This window comes from Quercus suber, unplaced genomic scaffold (assembly GCF_002906115.3).
Source record: "Quercus suber isolate HL8 unplaced genomic scaffold, Cork oak 2.0 scaffold_500, whole genome shotgun sequence".
Lineage (NCBI taxonomy): Eukaryota > Viridiplantae > Streptophyta > Magnoliopsida > Fagales > Fagaceae > Quercus > Quercus suber.
The window spans coordinates 465,465-487,025 of NW_027069949.1; the positions used below are offsets into that span (position 1 = coordinate 465,465).

Here is a 21,561-nt window from a genome sequence, read left to right on the forward strand (position 1 = left end):
GATTAATAAAATAATTTAAAATAAATAGTGATATTTAATCTCTCCAAAAATACTCAAACATTTAATAATAAAATTTTAATTGAAATCCAATCAAAAAAAAAATTTTGAAATAGTAATTTAATACAATAATATTTGGTAATAGAGTTTCATGTGTGGTAAAATTAGCTTAATAATGTTATTGGGTTTATAGTGTGGTGAGAACTTTTTTATTTTACACTTGACATAAGGAAAGGGTATTATTTATTATAATCACGTATTGCTCCCTCTTAAATCGATCGAGACTTAAACTTCAGCTCTTATCCCCACACATCACAAGCATTATACTTATGAAGTAACTATCGAGTTAAGGGTACACGGTGGTAAAACTAAGAATTATTAATATGTTTATAAATGTGGTGAATCTTAGCATGGTATTCCCTCATTGAAGTGGATAATCCTTTTACACAAAGTGAGGGTTAGCTTTAGCTAGTGGATCTTGAGAGGATCACAACTTTGAACAATCAGATTTGTGGCAAAATGAGATAATATGATTTTTAATCTAGTCCCAAGAGCCCAAAAAAGCCTCTTCCTAAATTTTCCATGGGCTTGACAAAAGAAAGGGAAGTGCAATGGGCTCAAGCCCATTAGGCTGGCAGTCTTTAATGTTGGGCCTCCTATTTTACTTGGGTCGGTTCATTTTTAAGTTTGTCAAAAAATGGCCCAAACACTTCTTAATTAGTTTTTTTTTTTTTTTTTTTTTTTGAGGTCTCACTTCTTAATTAGTTAATTGCATGAGTTTTAATTTTTTTTACAAAGTTATGCATTATACTTCTACAGTTGTAGTATAATTCTTTTCATTTAGAATTTTGTAATTTTAGAGAGACCTGAAAGCAAAAGCTTATGGAGACACATTTATAACTAAAAGATAACCAGCTTAGATTAGATGGTTTGGTGTAAAGAGATATATCACGATTGAATGATTACGAATATATTGTGAAAAGAACAATATAATTTCTTATAAATTAATCACTTTTATTTTTATGACATATTTATCGTCATTTGAACAGAATTCAATAAGGATAATGTTAATTTCTATAAATTATTCACATATTTTTATTTATCATCATTCTAACATAACTCAACATGATACTATTATTTCAACTTAATTTTTTGATACTTCAATTTAACAAGATCCACTCCTAGATGCTTCTAGGCATGAGATACATTGTTTAGTTTGTCAAGAGTGAAATGTTTTTGGATTACTCGATAATTGGTTCTAGTAGGTAGGGTCAGTTGCCAATAAGAGTTTGATTAATCGTAAAGATTATTGTACAGTATATTCTATGAAATGCAACTAATCTAAGTAAAGTTCTCCTACATCATCCACAAAAAAAAAAAAAAAAAAATCCATTCTTAGATCCTACAAAAGTGGGAGCTTTATGCACTTTTAATGGGTTGAAATTGAAAAATCAAGAATATAGCACTAAACTAATTTGGAGTTAAACTTTTTCCACTTTAAAATATCAAAAAATTAATATTTATCAATCACAAACTCTCAAAATGCCCATTCTTTTATTTTATTTTAAGAGAAGAATACTTCAACACCCCCCATTCTTATGAACAAGATATCCGTTTTCAACAATACTCTAGCTGGCTTGATCCTCCAGCACCCCAACTTTTATATGAAAATCAATCATTAGCTTGATTGATTGCTTCATAACACTTCATGCTTTTCTCAAAAAAAGAAAGAATAGAAACTCAAATATAGCCCTTTTTCATCTTTAGCTAAGCACGTGTAAGTAACTACTAAATTATAGTACTAAGAGAACCTTAAACTATCTTTTAAGTTTTTCCTCACGTGGCATGTCCCCATTTGATGTGTCAATTCCTGGTAGATACCTCTCCTCACTACTTGGGTATCCTATCACGGACTATTAACCTTTCAATAAGGCCTTAGCTCTTAGCAACTTATAATATGTCAAACATTTTGAAAAATATAAAAATATCTCAAATGTTACTACCACACACCTAAATCCACAATAACCATTAATCCACGATAGCATAAAAGTCATCTTCTCAAACTTCATTCAAATATGGAACTCTCAATTCAAACTATGATTACCAAAAAGAAACTCAAAATATCAATTCTATTCCCCATGTTAAAAGTTCAACTCAAAGTCATATTTTCAAAACTTCAAAATGTATATCCTGATCTTATGCTTAAATTATCATAAGTTGCATAAACAACATAATGTATTTTAGAGTTACTAAACACAGAAAAACTAAATTTTAGAAATTTGCAGAAACTAAACCAAGACAGTGACAGACTTAGAACCTCAACTCAAATAAACCTAAACCTTAATTTCTTTTGTTTAAGTTGTATGAATACTTAGCCAAACAAGATCAAGCATGCGATGCTTTTGTATAAGTAGTAAGGATACTAAGTCATACATGCTATCTTTTGGAGGTTAACAAGCTAATTCAAGCACAACCTTCAAACCTCAAAACAGGCCTGTGGCCAATGTTTAAAGATCTGGCTAGTGCATAAACATTCATATCATCAGGGAAAATTATATTAAAAACAATAACACTTAAAATACAACCATTTAAACCACTGATGAGGTATAATTATTAACCGTGCAATAAACTGTTTACTACATTATCTGTGTAAATTAATGATTCATTTGTTGTGCTAGCACACTTATATAACCTAGTGGTTTTAGAAATGATTAATATAAGAAAAAAAAAAAAACCTTGAATTTCTCTGTTACTTCTTATGATCAAACCAAATATAAATCCAAACTGAATGCAAGGCATAGATCCACAATAGTGAATTCCAATTCCATAATCAGTTCAGATTATCCATTAAAAAATAGTCCTCATGACTTTAATAATAATAAATAAATAAAAACCCACAAATTATTATGTCAAGAAACATCATCAAATACATCCACAAGAGCCATCAGGCATGCACATCCTCCTATGACTAAAGTTGCATGAGATCTCTCGTGAAAAAACTAGGGTAACCGCAAAAACAAAAGGAATTTACAAAATTAGGGCAATGACCAGTAAATATAACATCATTCACTACATCAACAAAAGCCTTCAGGCTTGTACAACAGTACAAGAACAACCTCTGTGACTATACTTGGTCGGTCTCATGAAAAACTGGTCTAACCGCGATGAGTTTTTTACGCTGTAGACACCGTGGGTGGTAATTGATCCTTGAAGCAAAACAAGGGACAGCATCATCACTAGGGTATGGCGTGTTGTTGTTTTGATTTGGCGATGAAGGCAAAGACAGAGTTGCACCATGAAGTGCAAGTTGAAAGGAAGAGATCATGTGGGTTTCGTGATCAAGTTTTTGTTGCCACTTTTCTGTGATTTTGGAATTCCTGAGTTGGGCAAGTGCTCCTGGCTTTAGATATCTATAAAACCCTTATTTTCTCTTTGTTGTCATATAACTGTTGCCAGTGGTGTTCTTATGGCTTCCCTTCATGGTTACTGGCGAGAGAGAGAGAGAGAGAGAGAGAGAGAGAGAGAGAGAGAGAGAGAGAGAGAGAGAGAGAGAGAGAGAGAGAGATGGGTTTTGTTTGGCGAATGATATTTGTGGTTGATGAGAAATGAGAGAAGGGTTAAGGTGGTTGATTAATATTTGTTGTCTATGTCCAATGTAAAATTAATTGCATTTATGTTTGTTTTATCAAAGGGTAAACTTATTTTATGAAAATTATGAAAATTAGTACTTTACATGGTTATATCAATAAAAATTTACAGTATAGGTACTAAACAAATGTATATAATAATTCTATATAAAAAAAATGAGTACAATATTGTACATATTTTTTTCAAATGTGTACAATATTATACACATTTTCTTAATATATATATATATATATATATATATATTATAGACATTTGTTTAATTAGTCTCATCAATCATTTGTTTAGGATAATATAAATGAATAATTATTGTTGTGTTATTAATACTGCTGTTAAGGTTTCTTTCTTTGTGTTAAAGGTAAATTGCAAATTACACCTTTAAAGTTTAGGGGTGTTTGGATTTTACACCATGAAATTTTAGAATTTAAAATTTACTCCTTGAAATTTGGGGGTGTTTAAATTTTATACTTTAGTATTTCAGAATTTGGATTTTACCCTTTAAAATTTGAAGTCTTTAGATTTTACACTCCCCAAGTTTTGAAACTTTAGGATGTAAAATCTAAACGCCCCCAAACTTTAGAAGTGTAGAATTCAAACACTTCTAAAATTTAGGGAGTAAAATCTAAATTCTAAAACGTTAAGGTTTAAAATCTAAATTTTGAAATTTCAAGGTGTAAAATTCAAACACCCTTAAATTTTAGTAGTGTAATTTGCAATTTATCCTTATGTTAAAAAGGAAGACAAAAATAATATGTTATTTCTTTTTATTTGTCTCAGAGTTTTCTTTCCTAACCTTGCGACCTCTATTCTCACTAGATCACTCTTACTAATAATTCATATCAAAATCATCTTTTTGTGAAATCTTAACAAAAGAATTTGACTCTTCTTCTCCTCCAAGATCTCTAATTTTAAAAAGTTGATACAAGAGTATTTTTTTATCTTGCCATATGTTCAAGTCTCTTCCTTCAATGCTTACAAACATGTAAGGAATTTCATGATTTTGTTTTTTCTTTTCTTTGTAATTTCATTCATTTTTTTTTTAATCTTCACATTTTTTTTTTCATATCCGTTAACAAACATCTCTTGTGTTTTATCCTTTTAATGCTATGTCTTAAAGAATATATATATATATATATATATATAAATATTTGCATCTTGTTATAACTGTTGTTATTAGTAATCTTGTGTCCGCATTTTATACTCATATGTCCTCTTCATGTTTTTCTTTGGTGACTATTTTAAGTCAGTTGGAATCTAGTTTTTTTTTTTTTTTCTCCCCATTTATATATATATATATATATTTTTTTTTTTCTCTGGGATCCTATTAATTCTATTTTACTTGATTAGTCCATTGTGTTCACGAGTGCTATTGGTTATTAACTGACTAAATTCTTATATTTTGGAGCCATTGAGACTTTCAAGTTCTCTCCCAGGAGATTGGTATTTTTATTCCATCTTTGAGTGTGATGATGTTGAGTTTGTCAGTCATGTAAAATGGCCATTTCCAAACGACCTTGTAGGCTTGTATGGTCATTTGATTTAAGAGATCCAATTACTTTTGACAAGTTGTTGTTCTTGATAGTTTGCTTTTGTGCATAGAAATGGGAATAGAGTATCTATGTTGATGGCCTCACGAATCATCTTGTAATATTAATGTTCATTTAGAGAACCTTTCATCTTTTTCTTTTTTCTTTTTTTCTTTTTTTAAATTATAAAAGAGAACATTTCCTCTTGTTTTGTTTGATTAGCAGACAATGTACATTCCTTTTAAGTTTATAAATAAAAAATTTTAACCTATTCTTAAAAAAGATGTTTTTTTTCTTTATTTAATGTAAAAATATACTGAGTCATATCAAGTTGATCCGACCCATCAAATATTAAGGTCAAAAAATAGTAATCAATTTAAGTTTGACATGTTTCTGACTTGTCCATAGTCGGTCAAGCCTGAATTTGCCTAACGCAACCTCTTTTGCCAAGTCTAAATTAAGATAATAGAGTTTTTTTTTTTTTTTTTTTTTGGTAGAGAGCTTTTTTAATTGATGTGATGAGTTTTGGTTGGAACAACAAAATAATCAATGTAAAGTAAAATTAATTGTACAAATATCAATAGTTTGCTTTTGTGCATAGAAATGGGAATAGAGTGTCTATGTTGATGGCCTCACGAATCTTCTTGTAATATTAATGTTCATTTAGAGACCTTTCATCTTTTTCTTTTTCCTTTTTCTTTTCTTTTTTTTAATAAAAATTTATAAAAGAGAACCTTTCCTCTTGTTTTGTTTGATTAGCAGACAATGTACATTTCTTTTAAGTTTATAAATAAAAATTTTAACCTATTCTTAAAAATGTTTTTTTTTTTTCCTTTATTTAGAGATCGTTTGGCCAGCGCGTTGGGCGTTGCGCGTTTACGTTTTCAGCTCTTTTTTTTTTTTTTTTTTTTTTCATTTCACGCGTTTCCTGCTTTCCCAGCCACTTTTTTACTGTAGCAACACTGTTGCAGCTACTATTCATTGAACAGTAGCCGCAACATGTGACTTTTCCACACAACTTTTACTGTTTATGGACCCGCAAATTTCACTTTTCAGCAACTTTTTCATTAAAAATGGGTCTCACAGTACTATTTACACATTTAAAAATTATTTGCTATAGTGTTTTTCAGTTTTCAGTTTTCAGCTGTATCCAAACGGACCCTTAATGTAAAAATATACTGAGTCATATCAAGTTGATCCGACCCATCAAATATTGAATAAGGTCATAAAAATAGTAATCAATTTTAGTTTGACATGTTTCTGACTTGTCCATAGTCGGTTAAGCCTGAACTTGCCTAATGCAACCTCTTTTGCCAAGTCTAAAGGTAACAGAGACTTTCCTTTTTTTTTCTTTTTTTTTTTTGGTAGAGAGCTTTTTTAATTGATGTGATGAGTTTTGGTTGTAACAACAAAATAATCAATGTGAAGTAAAATAAATTGTACAAATATCAATGAAATCGAACCTTAAAAGTGGGTTCCAGTTAGCTCAATTGATAAAGTCTCTGATAATTAAATAAGAGACTTGGAGTTTAATCTCCGCCTACACCAAAAACTGATTCATATCTTGGTTTAATGATAAAGAATTATTATTTAGAGCGGATATCATAGGATGAAATTCTCTCAAAAAAAAAAAAAAAACCTTAAAAAATTAACTTAAGATATGTGATAGAAAGAGGACAAGTCTTGGTATGGTGACAAGTGTTTTTCACCAAAAGCGACATGTCACGAGTATGAGTATGGGAATTAGCTTCTCCAAAAAAATTTGAGGGTAAGGCTACCTTTCATGACTTCTCCTAAATCCCACAAAAAAGTGGAAGTTTCGTATATTGGGCATGTCTCTTTCATATAAATATATATATATATATATATATAGGGTAAATTACAAATTACATCCCTAAAGTTTGAGGGTGTTTAGATTTTACACCCTAAAATTTTAGAATTTAGATTTTACCCCCTAAAGTTTGAGGATGTTTGGATATGTTTCAAGATTTAGATTTTATCTCCTAAATTTTAGAGGTATTTTTAGGAGTGTTTGGTTTTTACACCCTAAGTTTAAGAATTTGGAGGTATAAAATCCAAATACCCCAACTTTAAGAGGTAAAATTCAAATTCTAAAACGTTAGGGTATAAAATCCAAACATCCCTAAACTTCAAGAGCTAAATTTCAAATTCTGAAACTTCAGAGTGTAAAATCCAAATATCCCCAAACTTTAGGGGTGTAATTTGCAATTTCCTCTAAAAAAAAATTGATATATATGATAGAAGCCTATCATGTATTGAAACATTTAAAAAAAAAAAGATTAATAAAATAATTTAAAATAAATAATGAAATTTCATTTATTCAAAAAATATTCAAACATTTAATAATAAAATTTTAATTGAAATAGTAATTTAATAGTACAATAATATATGATAATAGAGTTTCATGTCCGGTAACATTAGCTTAATAATGTTATTGCGTTTATAGTGTGGTGAGAACTTTTTTATTTTACACGTGAAATAAGGAAAGGGCATTAATCATTATAATCATGTATTTTAAGAGCCAATTTCAAATTAGATAATATATAATATATAAAGTTAAAATACAATGGATTATGTGGTTAGTCCTATCACATCCAACAAAAGTTTATTTGTAATACATAAAATTGAGAATGTTTATACATGCAGTGAATCTTAGCATGATATTCCCCTATTGAAGTGGATTATCAAAAAATTCCCTCATTGAAGTGGATAATCCTTTTACATGAAGGGGGCATTTGGTTTGTTGTGATAGTACACTATGTCATAATATCACATTATTGTAATCTTATATTAATGTAATCTTAATACAAAAATACAACATTATATTGTTTAGAAATGTGATGAAATTAAAATGATGTGATATATTTTGTAATTTTAAATTATGGTAATGTTATAAAAAATAAAATAAACAAAAAATATTAATATCATATCATTGTAATGTACATCACATTAATGACACATTACATGAACCAAACACCTCCGAAATGAGGGCTAGCTTTAGTTGATGGATCTTGAGAGGATCACAACTTTGAACAATGAGATTTGTGACAAAATGAGATAATATGATTTTTAATCTAGTCCGTGAACCCAAAAATACCTCTTCCTAAATTTTCCATGGGCTTGACAAAAAGAAAGGGAAGTTCAATGGGCTTAAGCCCATTAGGTTGATAGTTTTTAATGTTGGGCCTCTTATTTTACTTGGGTTGGTTCTTTTTTAGGTTTGTCAAAAAATGGCCCCAAGGGGTTTTAACCTATGATGTCTGCTCCTAATGTTAGCTTTTTATTATCAGACTAAAACACCAATTGGTTTTTGATGTGAGCAGGGAATGAATCTCAAATCTCTTATTCAATAATCAGAAACTTTACTAGTTAAATTAATTGGAATCAAAGTAATCGATATTATACCATATCGGTCGGTATTTACTGTTCCGGTACTTGGACTTATACCGAAGTGTAGCTATTTCGTACTGGTTTAAATACCAGCTGGTACATAAAAAAATAAATAAATAAAAACTTTTTTTTTTAGTTTTGTAATTCTCAAATTTTTGTAAAGGTAGAATGGTAACTTATTTGTATTATTTGTTTTCTTAGCATGCAATGAATAATTAGGGCCCATTTGATAATGTTGCTTTAGTAACCTTATTTAAGTGTTGTGGAAATACGTGTGAGTGAAAAAGGGTTGTGAAAATATGTGTTGTGTTATTTAAACAAAGAAAACTATTATTTAAACAACACAACTAAACAGACCCTAAAGCTTTTTGTTTTTTATATTTAGTTTTTTTTTTTTTAGTTGATGTTAAAGACTAAAATCATGAATAATTTGTTCTGAATTGAGGTAATGTTTTATGGTAAACATTTATTTTTATTATATATATATATATATTTATTTATTTATTTATTTATTTATAAATATAAAAAATAGCAGTAAACTCAAAACGGTACATTGGTATTGATCGATATCTAAATATATCTTTTCGTTGGCCAAATCGGTACAACTTCTGATACCAGATTGACTCCCTTAATTGGAACCCACGGCCCCAAACACTTCTTAATTAGCTAATTACATGAGTTTTAATTTGTTTTACAAGGTCTATGCATTATACTTCTACAATGTAGTATAATTCTTTTCATTTAGAATTTTATAATTTTAGAGAGACTTGAAAGCAAAAGTAGTCACTTTTACTACTAGATAACCAGCTTCAAAAACGATCTTTAAATTGGATGGTTTGGTATATAGAGATTAAGGGTGTTCACTAAACAGCACAAAATACAAAAATCGCAAGCAAAATGGCATAACCGCACCACACCGCACTGCACCACAAGCAACAGTGCATCGCACTGCACCGCATGATGTAGTGCGGTTTGTAGTTTTATAATATGAAAACCGCACCACATCACACCCTCTATATATATTAATATATTTATTTATTTTATATTTTATATATAATAAGGACAAAATATCAATATATTAATAATTTAATACCCTAGCCGTATCTCATTTTTTTTGTTAGTAAAAAAAAAAAAAAAATCTTATCACTCTTTCAGCCCTTAGACCCTAGCCGCCATACTTCCACTTGAATTGCCACTAGACTACTCATTGCCATTGCACTAGTTGCTCCTACTATTGCGGTATTTATCTCTCTATATGTGTTCAATTCAAGTTTTTCTTCGTCAAAGTTAATCTATTGGTAGCTTGTATATGACAAACTTGTTAATTATATTATTTTTTTATTGATTGTTATCATTGGTATATTGGCACTTGGAAGTGATGGGTCAGGACTCAGTACTCAGTAGCCATGTTAGATATTTAAGTTTAATTTTTGTGGGTTTTCTTTGTTTTTATTTGGTATTGAATCTGGATTTAGATATTTACTATGTGTTATTGGGATTTCAAAGTACTTGACTTCATTACATGTTTGATATATACCTAAGAATCTAAGATAGTGATATTACTGATACATATTGAATTGTATGGTGATATATATGTTGAATTTTTATATTGCAGGTGATTTTTTATACACTGCACCCCACATGTGGTGATAAAAATGGCCCAAAACCACTCACTGCATCGTAAACACCCTTAATAGAGATATATCATGATTGATTATGAATATATTTAAAAAGAACAATATAATTTCTTATAAAATCACTAATATTTTAATGACATAATTATTTTCATTTGAACTTAACTCAATTATTCAACAAGGATAATATTAATTTCTATAAATTATACACATTTATCATCAAACATAATTCAACAAGATATTATTATTTCAACTTAATTTTTTTTATATTTCAATATCTATATTTCTATTTAACAAGTACCACTCCTAGATGCTTCTGAGCATAAGAAAATTTATTTAGTTTGTGAAGAGCTCTTAGATTACTTAATAATTGATTCTAGCGGATAAAGTTAGACAAAAGAAAAATAGTGATCCTACGAAAGTGGGCTCTTTAGGCACTTTTAGTGGGTTGAAAAAATATAATTCTAAAGTCTAAACAAATCTAGAATCAATCATTTTCCACTTTAAATTTTAAAATATATAATAAAAAAGGAGTATTTATCAATCATAAACTATCCAGATGACAATTCTTTTATTTATTTTCAGAGAAGAATACTTGAACGCCACCCATTCTTGTGAACAAGATATCAATTTTCAACAATCCTCTAGCTGGCTTAATTGATCCTCGAGCACCCCAACTTTTATATGAAAATCAATCATTAGCTTGATTGCTTCGTAACACTTCATGCTTTTGCCACCAAAAAAAGAAAAGAAAAGAAATATAGCACCCTTTTCTTCTTTAGCTAAGCACGTGTAAATAGCCACATAAGAGAACCTTAAACAGTCTTTTAGGTTTGTCCTCACGTGGCATGTCCCCATTTGATGTGTCAATTCCTGGTAGATGCCTCTCCTCACCAACACCACTTGAGTATCCTACCACGGACTATTAGCCTTTCGATAAGTTCTCTAGCTTAGCTACTTATATGTCACCATCCACACCCAAATCCACAGTAACCATTGATCCAAATTCATCTCCACCATCCAATTCCTCATCAAAAACCTACATAGGCGCATCAGCAGTCATTAATGTTACATAGAAATTAATCATGTACATTATCAAAACATAATAACACATTACTCATATATGGTTGAAATTCTAGGATCTTTTTTTTGCTGTTTAGCCTGATACATTCTAGTGTCATCCTATTATTTAAAATTTAAAAAATCTATTTTTTTTTTGTTATTTATTTAATTATTTACAATGCGCAGACATAGAGAAACTGAAAGATCAAATACTGGGATCCTCAATCAAAGGATGTTTTTTTTCTGATTAAACTGTGGTCACTGACTCATAAACAAGTACAAGAAGAAGAAGAACCTTGAAGAACGTTCTTAAAACAGAAAAAAACACAGTTATGGAGGTGGCTTTGCAAGTACATAGGCCACTCAGTTTCAGTTGCAGTTGCAGTTGCAGAACAGTGTTCAATCAGAGAAGCCACTTAAAGCTCCAACCTTTTCTTGGGTTTTTTCCTCATGGAAGAGTCACTCACTTCTCAAAGGTTATTATTGCTTTTTTTTGTTTTTTTGTTTTTTTGCAACCCTTTTTGGTGTTCCTTGTTTCTCTGTTTCAATGGGTTCTTGTAGTGTTTGATTTTGATAGCACCCAGTAAGAGTTTGTGATTGGTTTTTTACTAGAGATTTTGTGGGTTTGTTTAAATCTCAAATGGGATATTTGTAAAATGTTCAATCAAGTTCTATGCATGAAAGATATGATATACTTGGTGAGTTTTGTTTTCTGGGCTCTTTGTTGATCAATTGATTGAACGTTTGCTTTGTTGATGAAGTTTTTGTTTTTCCTTTATGGTTTTTCACTAAATGATTGATTCATTAGGTAATGAAATTAAATTGGTTAAATTTCACCAACCTCCTTGAGCTTTCACGAAATGACACCCCCCCCTACGTGTATGTATAAATGCAACATATAAGGCCATTTTCCTAAAGGAATATTCAATTTTTTATAAATTTTGATTTCCACCCAAACTATGAATGAAATGACATTCCTTCAACTGAGTATGAAACCTTTTTTTTCTTTTTTTTTAGGGAAGTAATGGTGTGGGAGGGCATGAACTTCTTTGTTGAATTTATAGAAATCTCAAGGAGGGGAGTGTAATTTTGATAAACCTCAAGGGGGATTGGTGTAATTTACCCCATTAAATTACAATTGATTGAGTGTTAATGGTAGGTTTTTTGTTTTCAAAAATAATTCCAATTATTGAACTGGGGTTGTTTTCATACTACTTCATTCTTGTTCTGAACGTATTGAAGTCATACATTTTGGTTTCAGTCTTCTTCATGGGGAAAGGAGTGCCAGGGAGGTGGAGTTTCATATCGGATCATTGCTAGTTCAGGTTAGTTGCTGTTGTTCTGTTCTGGTTCAAAGTTGAATTTTGATCCTTTATTCTATTAAGTTCTGGTTCTGCATCTTGGTAGATTTTCCAAGGAGGAGATCAAAGAAAATGTCAAATGCAAGGCCTAAAGGCCCTGCTTCAAAGGGATTGACGCCAAAAACACCGGTGGGAACAAGCACCCAAAAAAGGGACGAAATAAATAATGGAGAGAAAAAGTTGTCAATTGCTCCAACATCTAGTGAGCATGTGTCACCCAACAGGAAAACCGTTGAAACGAAAGTTGATACTGAGGAAGAGTGGGCGGTTGAACATTCTCGAGTGGATAAATCTGAGAAAGAAATCATTTCTGAAACTGAGGAAGCCAATGAATTATCATCAGCAAATAAATCATCAGCTATTGCTTTGAAAAATCAAGTGGTGAAAAATGGAACCATTGCTAGGGTCAATGAGGATTTAGCAGAATTACAGAAGATAGAAACAGCACTCTCTCTCTCTCTCTCTCTCTCTCTCTCTCTCTCTATATATATATATATATATATAGCTACCATCAAATTGCGAAGTTACTGATCACGATCAATGTGAAATAAGTTATTATTAGATACAACAAAGTTACTATCATATGCTACCTTGTTACTTTTTGCCAAAAGTGACCAAAAATAGGGAAAAAAAAGAAAAAGCAAAAAACACCATTTTAGTTCCTACATTTTTAGAAATTATAGAGTACTCTGGTGGACCATGTCATTTGTCCACCATTCCACTAAAAAACTTCAATTTGTTTAAAATTGCTGAGTCAATAATTAATTTCTGTTTAAAAAAAATTTCTAACTAACAATTTCAAACAAGTGGAAGGTTTTTAGTGGAATGGTGAATCACATCACTTGTCCACCATGTGAATATTATAATTTCTCCTACATTTTGGAGTTACAATCAATATGGTCCCTACATTTTAGTAGCAGTCAATTTGGTCTCTGTTATTTTCAACTTGTAGTCAATTTAGTCCCTACCATTAACTCACTAACGAAAAATACTTACGTGGCAAATGATCTGCTTTTTTAGCGCACATGTGGCTAACATAATAAAATAAAATCAATTAATTAAATATTATAAAAGCCACATTAGCATTTTAATAATAAAAGAAATCCATGTCAAACAAAAAATTTCTGGAAAGATTATTTAAAAGAAAAAAAATAAAGAAAATGAATTTTTAAAAGAATCCTCACTTTCTTTTATTTTCTTTAGAATTCTTGCACTTTCTTATTTTCCGAACACAATATACCCAGCAACACCACAATATGAAATCAAATCCCAATACTGAGTGTTTAGCCAAAAAAATCCCAATGTCAAAATTTGCAGATTACCGACACCCGGAAAGCTTGTTTTCACTGCCACCAATCAAGCACTCTTGTGAGAACAAAGAATCAAATGTCAAAATTTGTATTCATCAAAAATATTGGAAATTCGTTGATACTCGCTTTGCTAGAAAACTGAAAGCCACCCAAAAAAGATGCAATAGTAGTCGCAGGGGGGCAGTCAGGATAAACCATGGACAACTGATGTAGAAGAGAAGCGTTTATGTCTCTTTCCTTATCATATTCCATTGAACTTCAAATTGTTTGTTTCCTTCAACTGAAAGAATCCTCACTTTCATATTGTGGGATTTTTTTGGCTATACACTCGGTATTGGGATTTGATTTCATATTGTGGTGTTGGGTGTTGCTGGGTATATTGTGTTTGGAAAATAAGAAAGTGCAAGAATTCTAAAGAAAATAAAAGAAAGTGAGGATTCTTTTAAAAATTCATTTTCTTAATTTTTTTTCTTTTAATTAATCTTTTCAGAATTTTTTTGTCTGGCATGGATTTCTTTTATTATTAAAATGCTGATGTGGCTTTTATAATATTTAATTAATTGATTTTATTTTATTATGTTAGCCACATGTACACCAACAAGGTAAACCGTTTGCCACGTAAACATTTTTCATTAGTGAGTTAATGGTAGGGACGAAATTAACTACAAGTTGAAAATAACAGAAACCAAATTGACTGCTACTAAAATGTAGGGACCAAATTGACTGTAACTTCAAAATGTAGGGACTAAAATGTTGTTTTCACCAAAAAAATTGCATGCAACATATCTGAATCTACCATAATATTTTATGTAGTTGTCCTGTTGAGACCCTACCATAGCCAAACATTAAAAACAAATTTAGAAATGCTATATAACTGTAGAGTTAATGATCAATGTGACATAAGTTACCATAAAATGGGACGAAGCCACTCTCATTTGTGACATTATTTTTTATAGCACCAAAGTGATCATAAAATTAGAAGGGGAAAAAAAATATTTAACATACGATAATATAAACAAAAAGTAACCACAAAATCATAGAAAATGTTAGCCCATGACGTTGCATAATGTACTATCAAATTTGGGCCAAAATGGGGATATACCCCTTTCCTCGAAAAGTTCCAGCAAAATGCCCCATGTTTGAAACTATTTAGGCATATGCCCCTATTTCGAAACTCGATTTTCTAAAATTGAGTTTCAATGTAAAACTCGATTTTTAGAAAATCGAGTTATAGCCAAATTAAACTTAAAAAAAAAAAAAAAAATTTGTGGAACTCGAGTTCCGCTTGAATATTTTCAAGGAACTCGAGTTCATAGAACTTGAGTTCCACACTAAAACTCAATTTTGGTAAAATCGAGTTTCAAAATAGGGGCATATCCCTAAATAGTTTTAGACATGGGGCATATTGTTGGAACTTTTCAGCAAAAGGGGTATTTTGCCATTTTGGCCATCAAATTTGATATAGTTGTCTTACGGAACATTGTCACAGTTAACATACTAACCAAGGTTTTGAAACCCGAACCGGACCGTATGGTCCGACCGGGAAAACCTCGAACCTCTCATTTTTGCGGTTCTTTTAGTCTTAAAAATCGCTCTATAGGAAAAAAGCAGGGACTCTTGCAAACCGCGGTCAGACCTCACGGTTCTCGCGGTTCCTTTTTTTTAGCAAATACAGGTTGAAATTAAAGATTTGGCCGGCATGCACTTTGGACTTTTTTCAGATCTGGAATCCAAAGATTTGTGAGAGAAAAAGAAAACAAACTGAGAAGAAGAAGATGACAGAGTAGGGGTTGTGCGAAGTTGAAGCAACAAGCTAGCAACCCAACACAAATTGCCAGTCACGGCCTTCATCTTCACCTTCATCTTCGTCTTCTAATTCTATTTCTTCTTCTTACTTCTTTTTTTCCTTCTTCTCTTTCTTCTTTCCGTCTCCACTGCTGTGGTTTCTGTTTCTCACCTTCTCTCTATTTGTGTTTGTGTTGATTCTTTTGAATTCTTTTTTATGTTTCCAAGGCCCTTTCATGTGACTTACATTGGGTAAGAAGAAAACTTTTAATTTTTGAATTAAAGATGGCAAAATGTTTCAGCCATTAGATTTTTGTAGTTGAGCTCGTGATGTGACTATTGATGGATTGATATGTGACAAGCATTTGATGATTGTCAATCCAGCCCACCGGTGAATACAAAAGAAAAATCAAATTGAGTAAGAAATCAAAAAATAAATAAAAATGTATAAGGCCTCCACTAGTTATTGAGGACATGGCTCACTCAGGTGCACTCATTATTATATACAATTAAGTATAAAATAATTATTAAATAATTATTTTAATTCAAAATTACAAAGTGTCCTTCTAATTCCTATATTATTACAATATTACTATCACCAATTTAACAAATCAACATATAAATAAATAAATAAATATTATATCTATGTATGCTTAGGATATGATATTTTTTATTTTTGTCCTGGGAAAGTTATAATATGAAAAAATAGATTTGAAAAATAGATTTTTATATTTAATTAGGTCATTTAATTTAATTTTTCTATTTATACTAATTTAATATATTTATTTATATTTAAATAATTATTAAATTAATTATGACGTCATCACGGTTCAACCTCAGTCAACCTTAAAAACCTTAAACCTCTCTTTTTTACGATTCAATAAACGGTCTGGGTCTGAAGACCTTAAGAATTAATATTGTAAAGTTACTATTTAATGTGACATAAGTTATTATTAGATGTCTCACAAAGTTATTATCTAACAAAAATTACTAAAAACTTTCAATTGAAAAAAGATGGAGAGGATTTACAAATCATCCCCTATTCCACTTCCGCCTAAATTTTGAACCATTCTAGTCCAACCCACTAAATTATGGCCAATATGATGATTTCGCCTGGAATGTAAACAAAACTTTATTTATTTATTTTTGAACTTTTTCTTTCTCTTTTTTGTTGCTTAACCCACCGATGATAGGTTTCTTTTTTATGTACTTTTTTTTATACCAAGAATTTGTTTTTAATTCACTTTACACATTTATTCTTTCTTTCTTTATTACTAATATGTTTNATAAAATCCCAATAGATCAAGTTTTTCCATTTTAATGTAAAGTGAGTGTCAATTGGACCCAAATAAAAAATATCTCAATAGAGTGTCACATTTTGAGGTTTTTGACATCTTTAAATGATGCTTACAAATGAATGTAGTGATGTGTGGTAATTATATCAATGAATGTATAATTTAAGTAATTATTTAACATACCAATATTTTTTTTTTTTGTTTTTTTCTCAAATAATATAGGATCTTACGATCCACGATCCAATCCTACAATCTACGATCTCACCTACCTCTCACGATTCTACGTAGGATCCCAATTTTGACAACCTTGTATATATATAAAAAAAAATCAATTAGCAAACAATATGAAAAATTCTACCATCCTAATCAACATGGCTATCTTATATTATACGACCTCGTCACATAATATCATGGAAAATTTTTTTTGATAGTGACCTTGTTTCTAGTTATTGTTTATTGTAATAAGATAAAGTTTAGCTGTAAAATTAGTTGTATCTTAACTAAAGGTTACAAACTTACTCAATAAATTAAATATTACAATATATTTTGAAAATCTAACCGTTGAATTGCATGTTCTTTATACTCTTAATACACATGTTAACTTTTGTATCAATCGGATATTATTTATTATATGATCTATAAACTTATATTTTGTGCATAATTTTAAATTACAAAAACTTGTAATTTAATATTATTATTGATGACATAACTATTAATCTTTAATTTTCTTGAAATTTTGCGAGCACGGAGGATATAAGAAGAATATGTAATCCAATGATAGATTTGTCAAAATTTATCTCCAATAAAAATATATTAAGTAAGTTTATAGATTAAAGTTACAACTAATTTTGTAGCTAAATTGATAATATGAGTTACTAGTGAATGTAAGTAAAATTATTGATATGTATAACATTGTTAACATTGAAAATAATTTAAAAAATGATGATGAATTGCCGATGAATGTGATGTAGTTATGTATGTCAATTTTTACTATTTAAAGTGATTAAAAAGGAAAACCGACAATAAAATATACTAAATAAGGCAATAATCAATATTCACCTTCTATATGAGGTCCACTGTTGGAGTTCTCTAAAAAAAATAAAAGAGTTCACTGTTAGAGATATCATACAAAATTAGTGTGGATATTTCAGAATATTTCTCATAAATATAATATAATTATCTACTAATATAAAGTAAGTTGAGGCTTTTTCCCCTTTTAGTTGTGTATTTAAACATTGTTGTCCTATTTGGACAAAGTTTGGCTCCAAACACATTTAGAGCCTCGAACTCTAACCACCAATAAAAAAATAACATTTGTACTTGTCATGTGCATTGCATATAACAAGGTATATGCCTCTTTTTATTGGTGGTTGGATGCTTGAACCCCAAGTTTGTGAGAAATTATAAGATTCACATGGTGCATAAGTGATGTGGTCTACCATTCCACTAAAAAACTTCTACTTGTTTAAAATTGTTAGTTAAAATTTTTTTTTAAACATAAATTAATTACTAACTCAGTAATTTTAAACAAGTGGAAGTTTTTTACTGAAACGGTGGACAAGTAACGTAGTCCACCAGAGGACTTTATAATTTCTCCAAGTTTGGAGCCAAACCTTTTCCAATCTATTTTATTCCAATTGGAATGGACAAAGAAGGGAAAAGTTTAACTACACTCACTAAAATGAACATTACTACATATTTTAAAAATCTAACCGTTGAATTACATATTCTTTACACTCTTAATACACATGTTAAATTTTATGTCAATCAGATATTATTTATCATATAATTTATAAACTTATATTTTATGCATAATTTTAAACTATAAAAACTTGTAATTTAAATAATTTATTGATGACATAGCTATTAATCTTTAATTTTCTAGAAATTTCGCAAATATAGAGAATATAAAAAGAAAATGTAATCTGATGGTAGATTTGTCAAAATTCACTTTTAATAAAAAGATATTGAGTAAAGTTATAGTTTAAGATTCCAACCAATTTTGTAACTAAACTTTATTCTACAAAGAATTCTATTTCAGTTAGCTAACCAATACAAATCATCCCCCTATTCCACTTCCGCCTAAATTTTGAACCATTCTAGTCCAACCCACTAAATTATGGCCAATATGATGATTTCGCCTGGAATGTAAACAAAACTTTATTTATTTATTTTTGAACTTTTTCTTTCTCTTTTTTGTTGCTTAACCCACCGATGATAGGTTTCTTTTTTATGTACTTTTTTTTATACCAAGAATTTGTTTTTTAATTCACTTTACACATTTATTCTTTCTTTCTTTATTACTAATATGTTTTTTTTTTTTTTTTCCATTTATTTAATCATATTTGGCATGTTATGTTATATAAATTATAATGATGACATTAAGAAGGTGTATTACTTGACTTTGAATTGTTAAATTATATGATAAAACACAACGTGATGAATAATTAGTGGTAATCCCAAAACAATACCAAAATATTATGTTTCAATAAACAAAATGAAATGACCATCAAAATGGAATTTTTTTTTTTTTTTAGAGATAGTTTCAACATATGGCGTCCGCTCTTGATGATAGCTCTATCATCAAACCAAGACACAAATTGGCTTTTGGTGTAGATGGAGATTGAACCTCAAATCTCTTATTCAACCATCGTAAACTTCACCAGTTAACCTAATTAGAACCCACCATCAAAAAGGAATTGATAACATTATTTTAAGAGGTTGAAAATCACAAATAATGTAATATTGTTTAATAGTGCTTATTTATTTGTCAGACCAATTAATTGAAGTAAAATCATATGTCATTTTTTTATTAAGAAGGAAAATCACATGTCAATTTGCCTATCTACGTAAAACACAAAATGATATATTTTTTTTCTTGAAGACAGACACAAAATGATATAAACTCAATCCAAAAGCTCTTTTTATGGATTGAATAGTCAATTCCTTCTAAATGAATTTGAACGTTGAGAACGGCAAACATCTATCAAATGGAAGCAATTTAAAAATTAATTTTTCATTATAATTCAAACAATTCTACTTGATACCATTTAAGGCCTCATTTTAAAGGATCTAATATCAAGATCATTGATAAGGGTAATTTTGTAATATTGATAAACTTGTCTATATTAGGCAAAGGTGACGGTCCTAATGAACTCGTCGGCCTCGCATTCACAAACAAACAATGAGTATAAAGGCGACGGTTCCATATCAAAGCTGACGGCTGCACATTGAGGTCAACAAACATCTGAACGAGACGACTAGAATATGTAGATGGAATAAGAAGTTGATGGAAGGAAGCTGAAGGGGATAAGCAAACCTTTGACGAGTCTAACATAGCCTTACTTGGCCTCCACGATTAACTCCAATCAAGGGGAGTCCTACAAGGAAAGGATTCCGCAAGATACGCGAATTAAAGAGGATCTCTCCCACAAGGAAAAATTTTCTAAGCCAAGGAACAAATGTCAACCCTATGCTACTATAAAAACCCCAAAACCCTCATAAACCAAGGGATGCATAATTTATCACAGTTCTGGCACTCTAGAGTTGTGAACATTCTTTAACTTAACTTTCAGAGGGTATTTGGCCGGTGCCACACTGGTACCCTCCTAATATCTTCTTATTTTGTGTTATGCAGGTGTTGTCTTGAGCACGTAAGGACCGTGTAGCTTACTAACGATTTTTGGCATCATCAATCATAATTCTATTATATTATAGCTCAAATTGTCACCTTGATATATCCAATTCCAAGAAATGAATTGTAGTCAAGATTTTTTTTTTTCATTTATCAAAAAATCTGCATTGCTTTTAAAAAAAGTATTATCAAATCGGATGACAAGAATAAAATCAATTTGGAATGGCCTTATATGTAGTAAAATACTCAACATCGTTTAAAATTTTTATTAATTCTATATTTGGATGGTTCTATATTTGGATGGAGGAAGGTGACTAAAACGTATTTAAAAGTATCCCATAAAGCTCCGTTTGGTTGGAAGGATGAAAAATGTTTAGAGGTCTGAAAAGATTTGGCAAAAATGCAAAGTGCACCCTCTAAATTTGACCAAAATTCATTTCAGTCTTCTAACTTTACTTTCGTTTAATTGAGTTCTCTATATTTCAAGTTTATTTAATTAAGGCATCTTTGTCAACTTTTGTTTCTTTTTTTTTAATCTAGAAAATATTTTTCAATAATTAATTTAAAAATTTTGAAGAATTTTTTTTTTGGACACTTAACTACAACATTGAATAAAATTTGATGGAGAATTATTAATTGAATTTACTGGAAATTTAGAGAACTTGATTGAATGAAAGTAAAGTTATAAGACTGAAATAACTTTTGGTCAAACTTAAAGTATTCAATTTGCATTTTGCCAAAAGATTTTATTTTTCACCATGTATGTTTGGTTGGGAGGGTAAAAAAATCTTTTATTAGGCTGGAAAGAAAAATAAGAGGATGAAAAATGTAGTTGATATGAGTTCACTCTCATGCCCCTATTATATAAAACATTATAACGTTTTTATGCTATATTACCAAC

At 29.9% G+C, this 21,561-nt stretch overlaps 1 protein-coding gene across 1 annotated transcript; it reads left to right on the plus strand.

Annotated features, from left to right (window-relative positions):
• The first annotated feature begins 11,336 nt into the window (after nucleotides 1-11,336).
• Nucleotides 11,337-20,675, plus strand: LOC111999491 (soluble starch synthase 3, chloroplastic/amyloplastic). Its single transcript, XM_065763260.1, has 4 exons — nucleotides 11,337-11,751; nucleotides 12,537-12,600; nucleotides 12,683-13,080; nucleotides 20,664-20,675. The coding sequence occupies exons 1-4, from the start codon at nucleotides 11,608-11,610 to the stop codon at nucleotides 20,673-20,675; spliced, it is 618 nt and encodes a 205-aa protein (XP_065619332.1). The 5' UTR covers nucleotides 11,337-11,607.
• Nucleotides 20,676-21,561: the final 886 nt, after the last annotated feature.

What these genes read in the sequence shown, in the direction of transcription:
- LOC111999491 (XM_065763260.1), top strand. Translation starts at nt 11,608, where the DNA reads ATGGAGGTGGCTTTGCAAGTACATAGGCCACTCAGTTTCAGTTGCAGT. An exon ending in GAGTCACTCACTTCTCAAAG is followed by an intron (nt 11,752 to 12,536) that starts GTTATTATTGCT and finishes TTTTGGTTTCAG; the next exon opens with TCTTCTTCATGGGGAAAGGA. An exon ending in TCGGATCATTGCTAGTTCAG is followed by an intron (nt 12,601 to 12,682) that starts GTTAGTTGCTGT and finishes GCATCTTGGTAG; the next exon opens with ATTTTCCAAGGAGGAGATCA.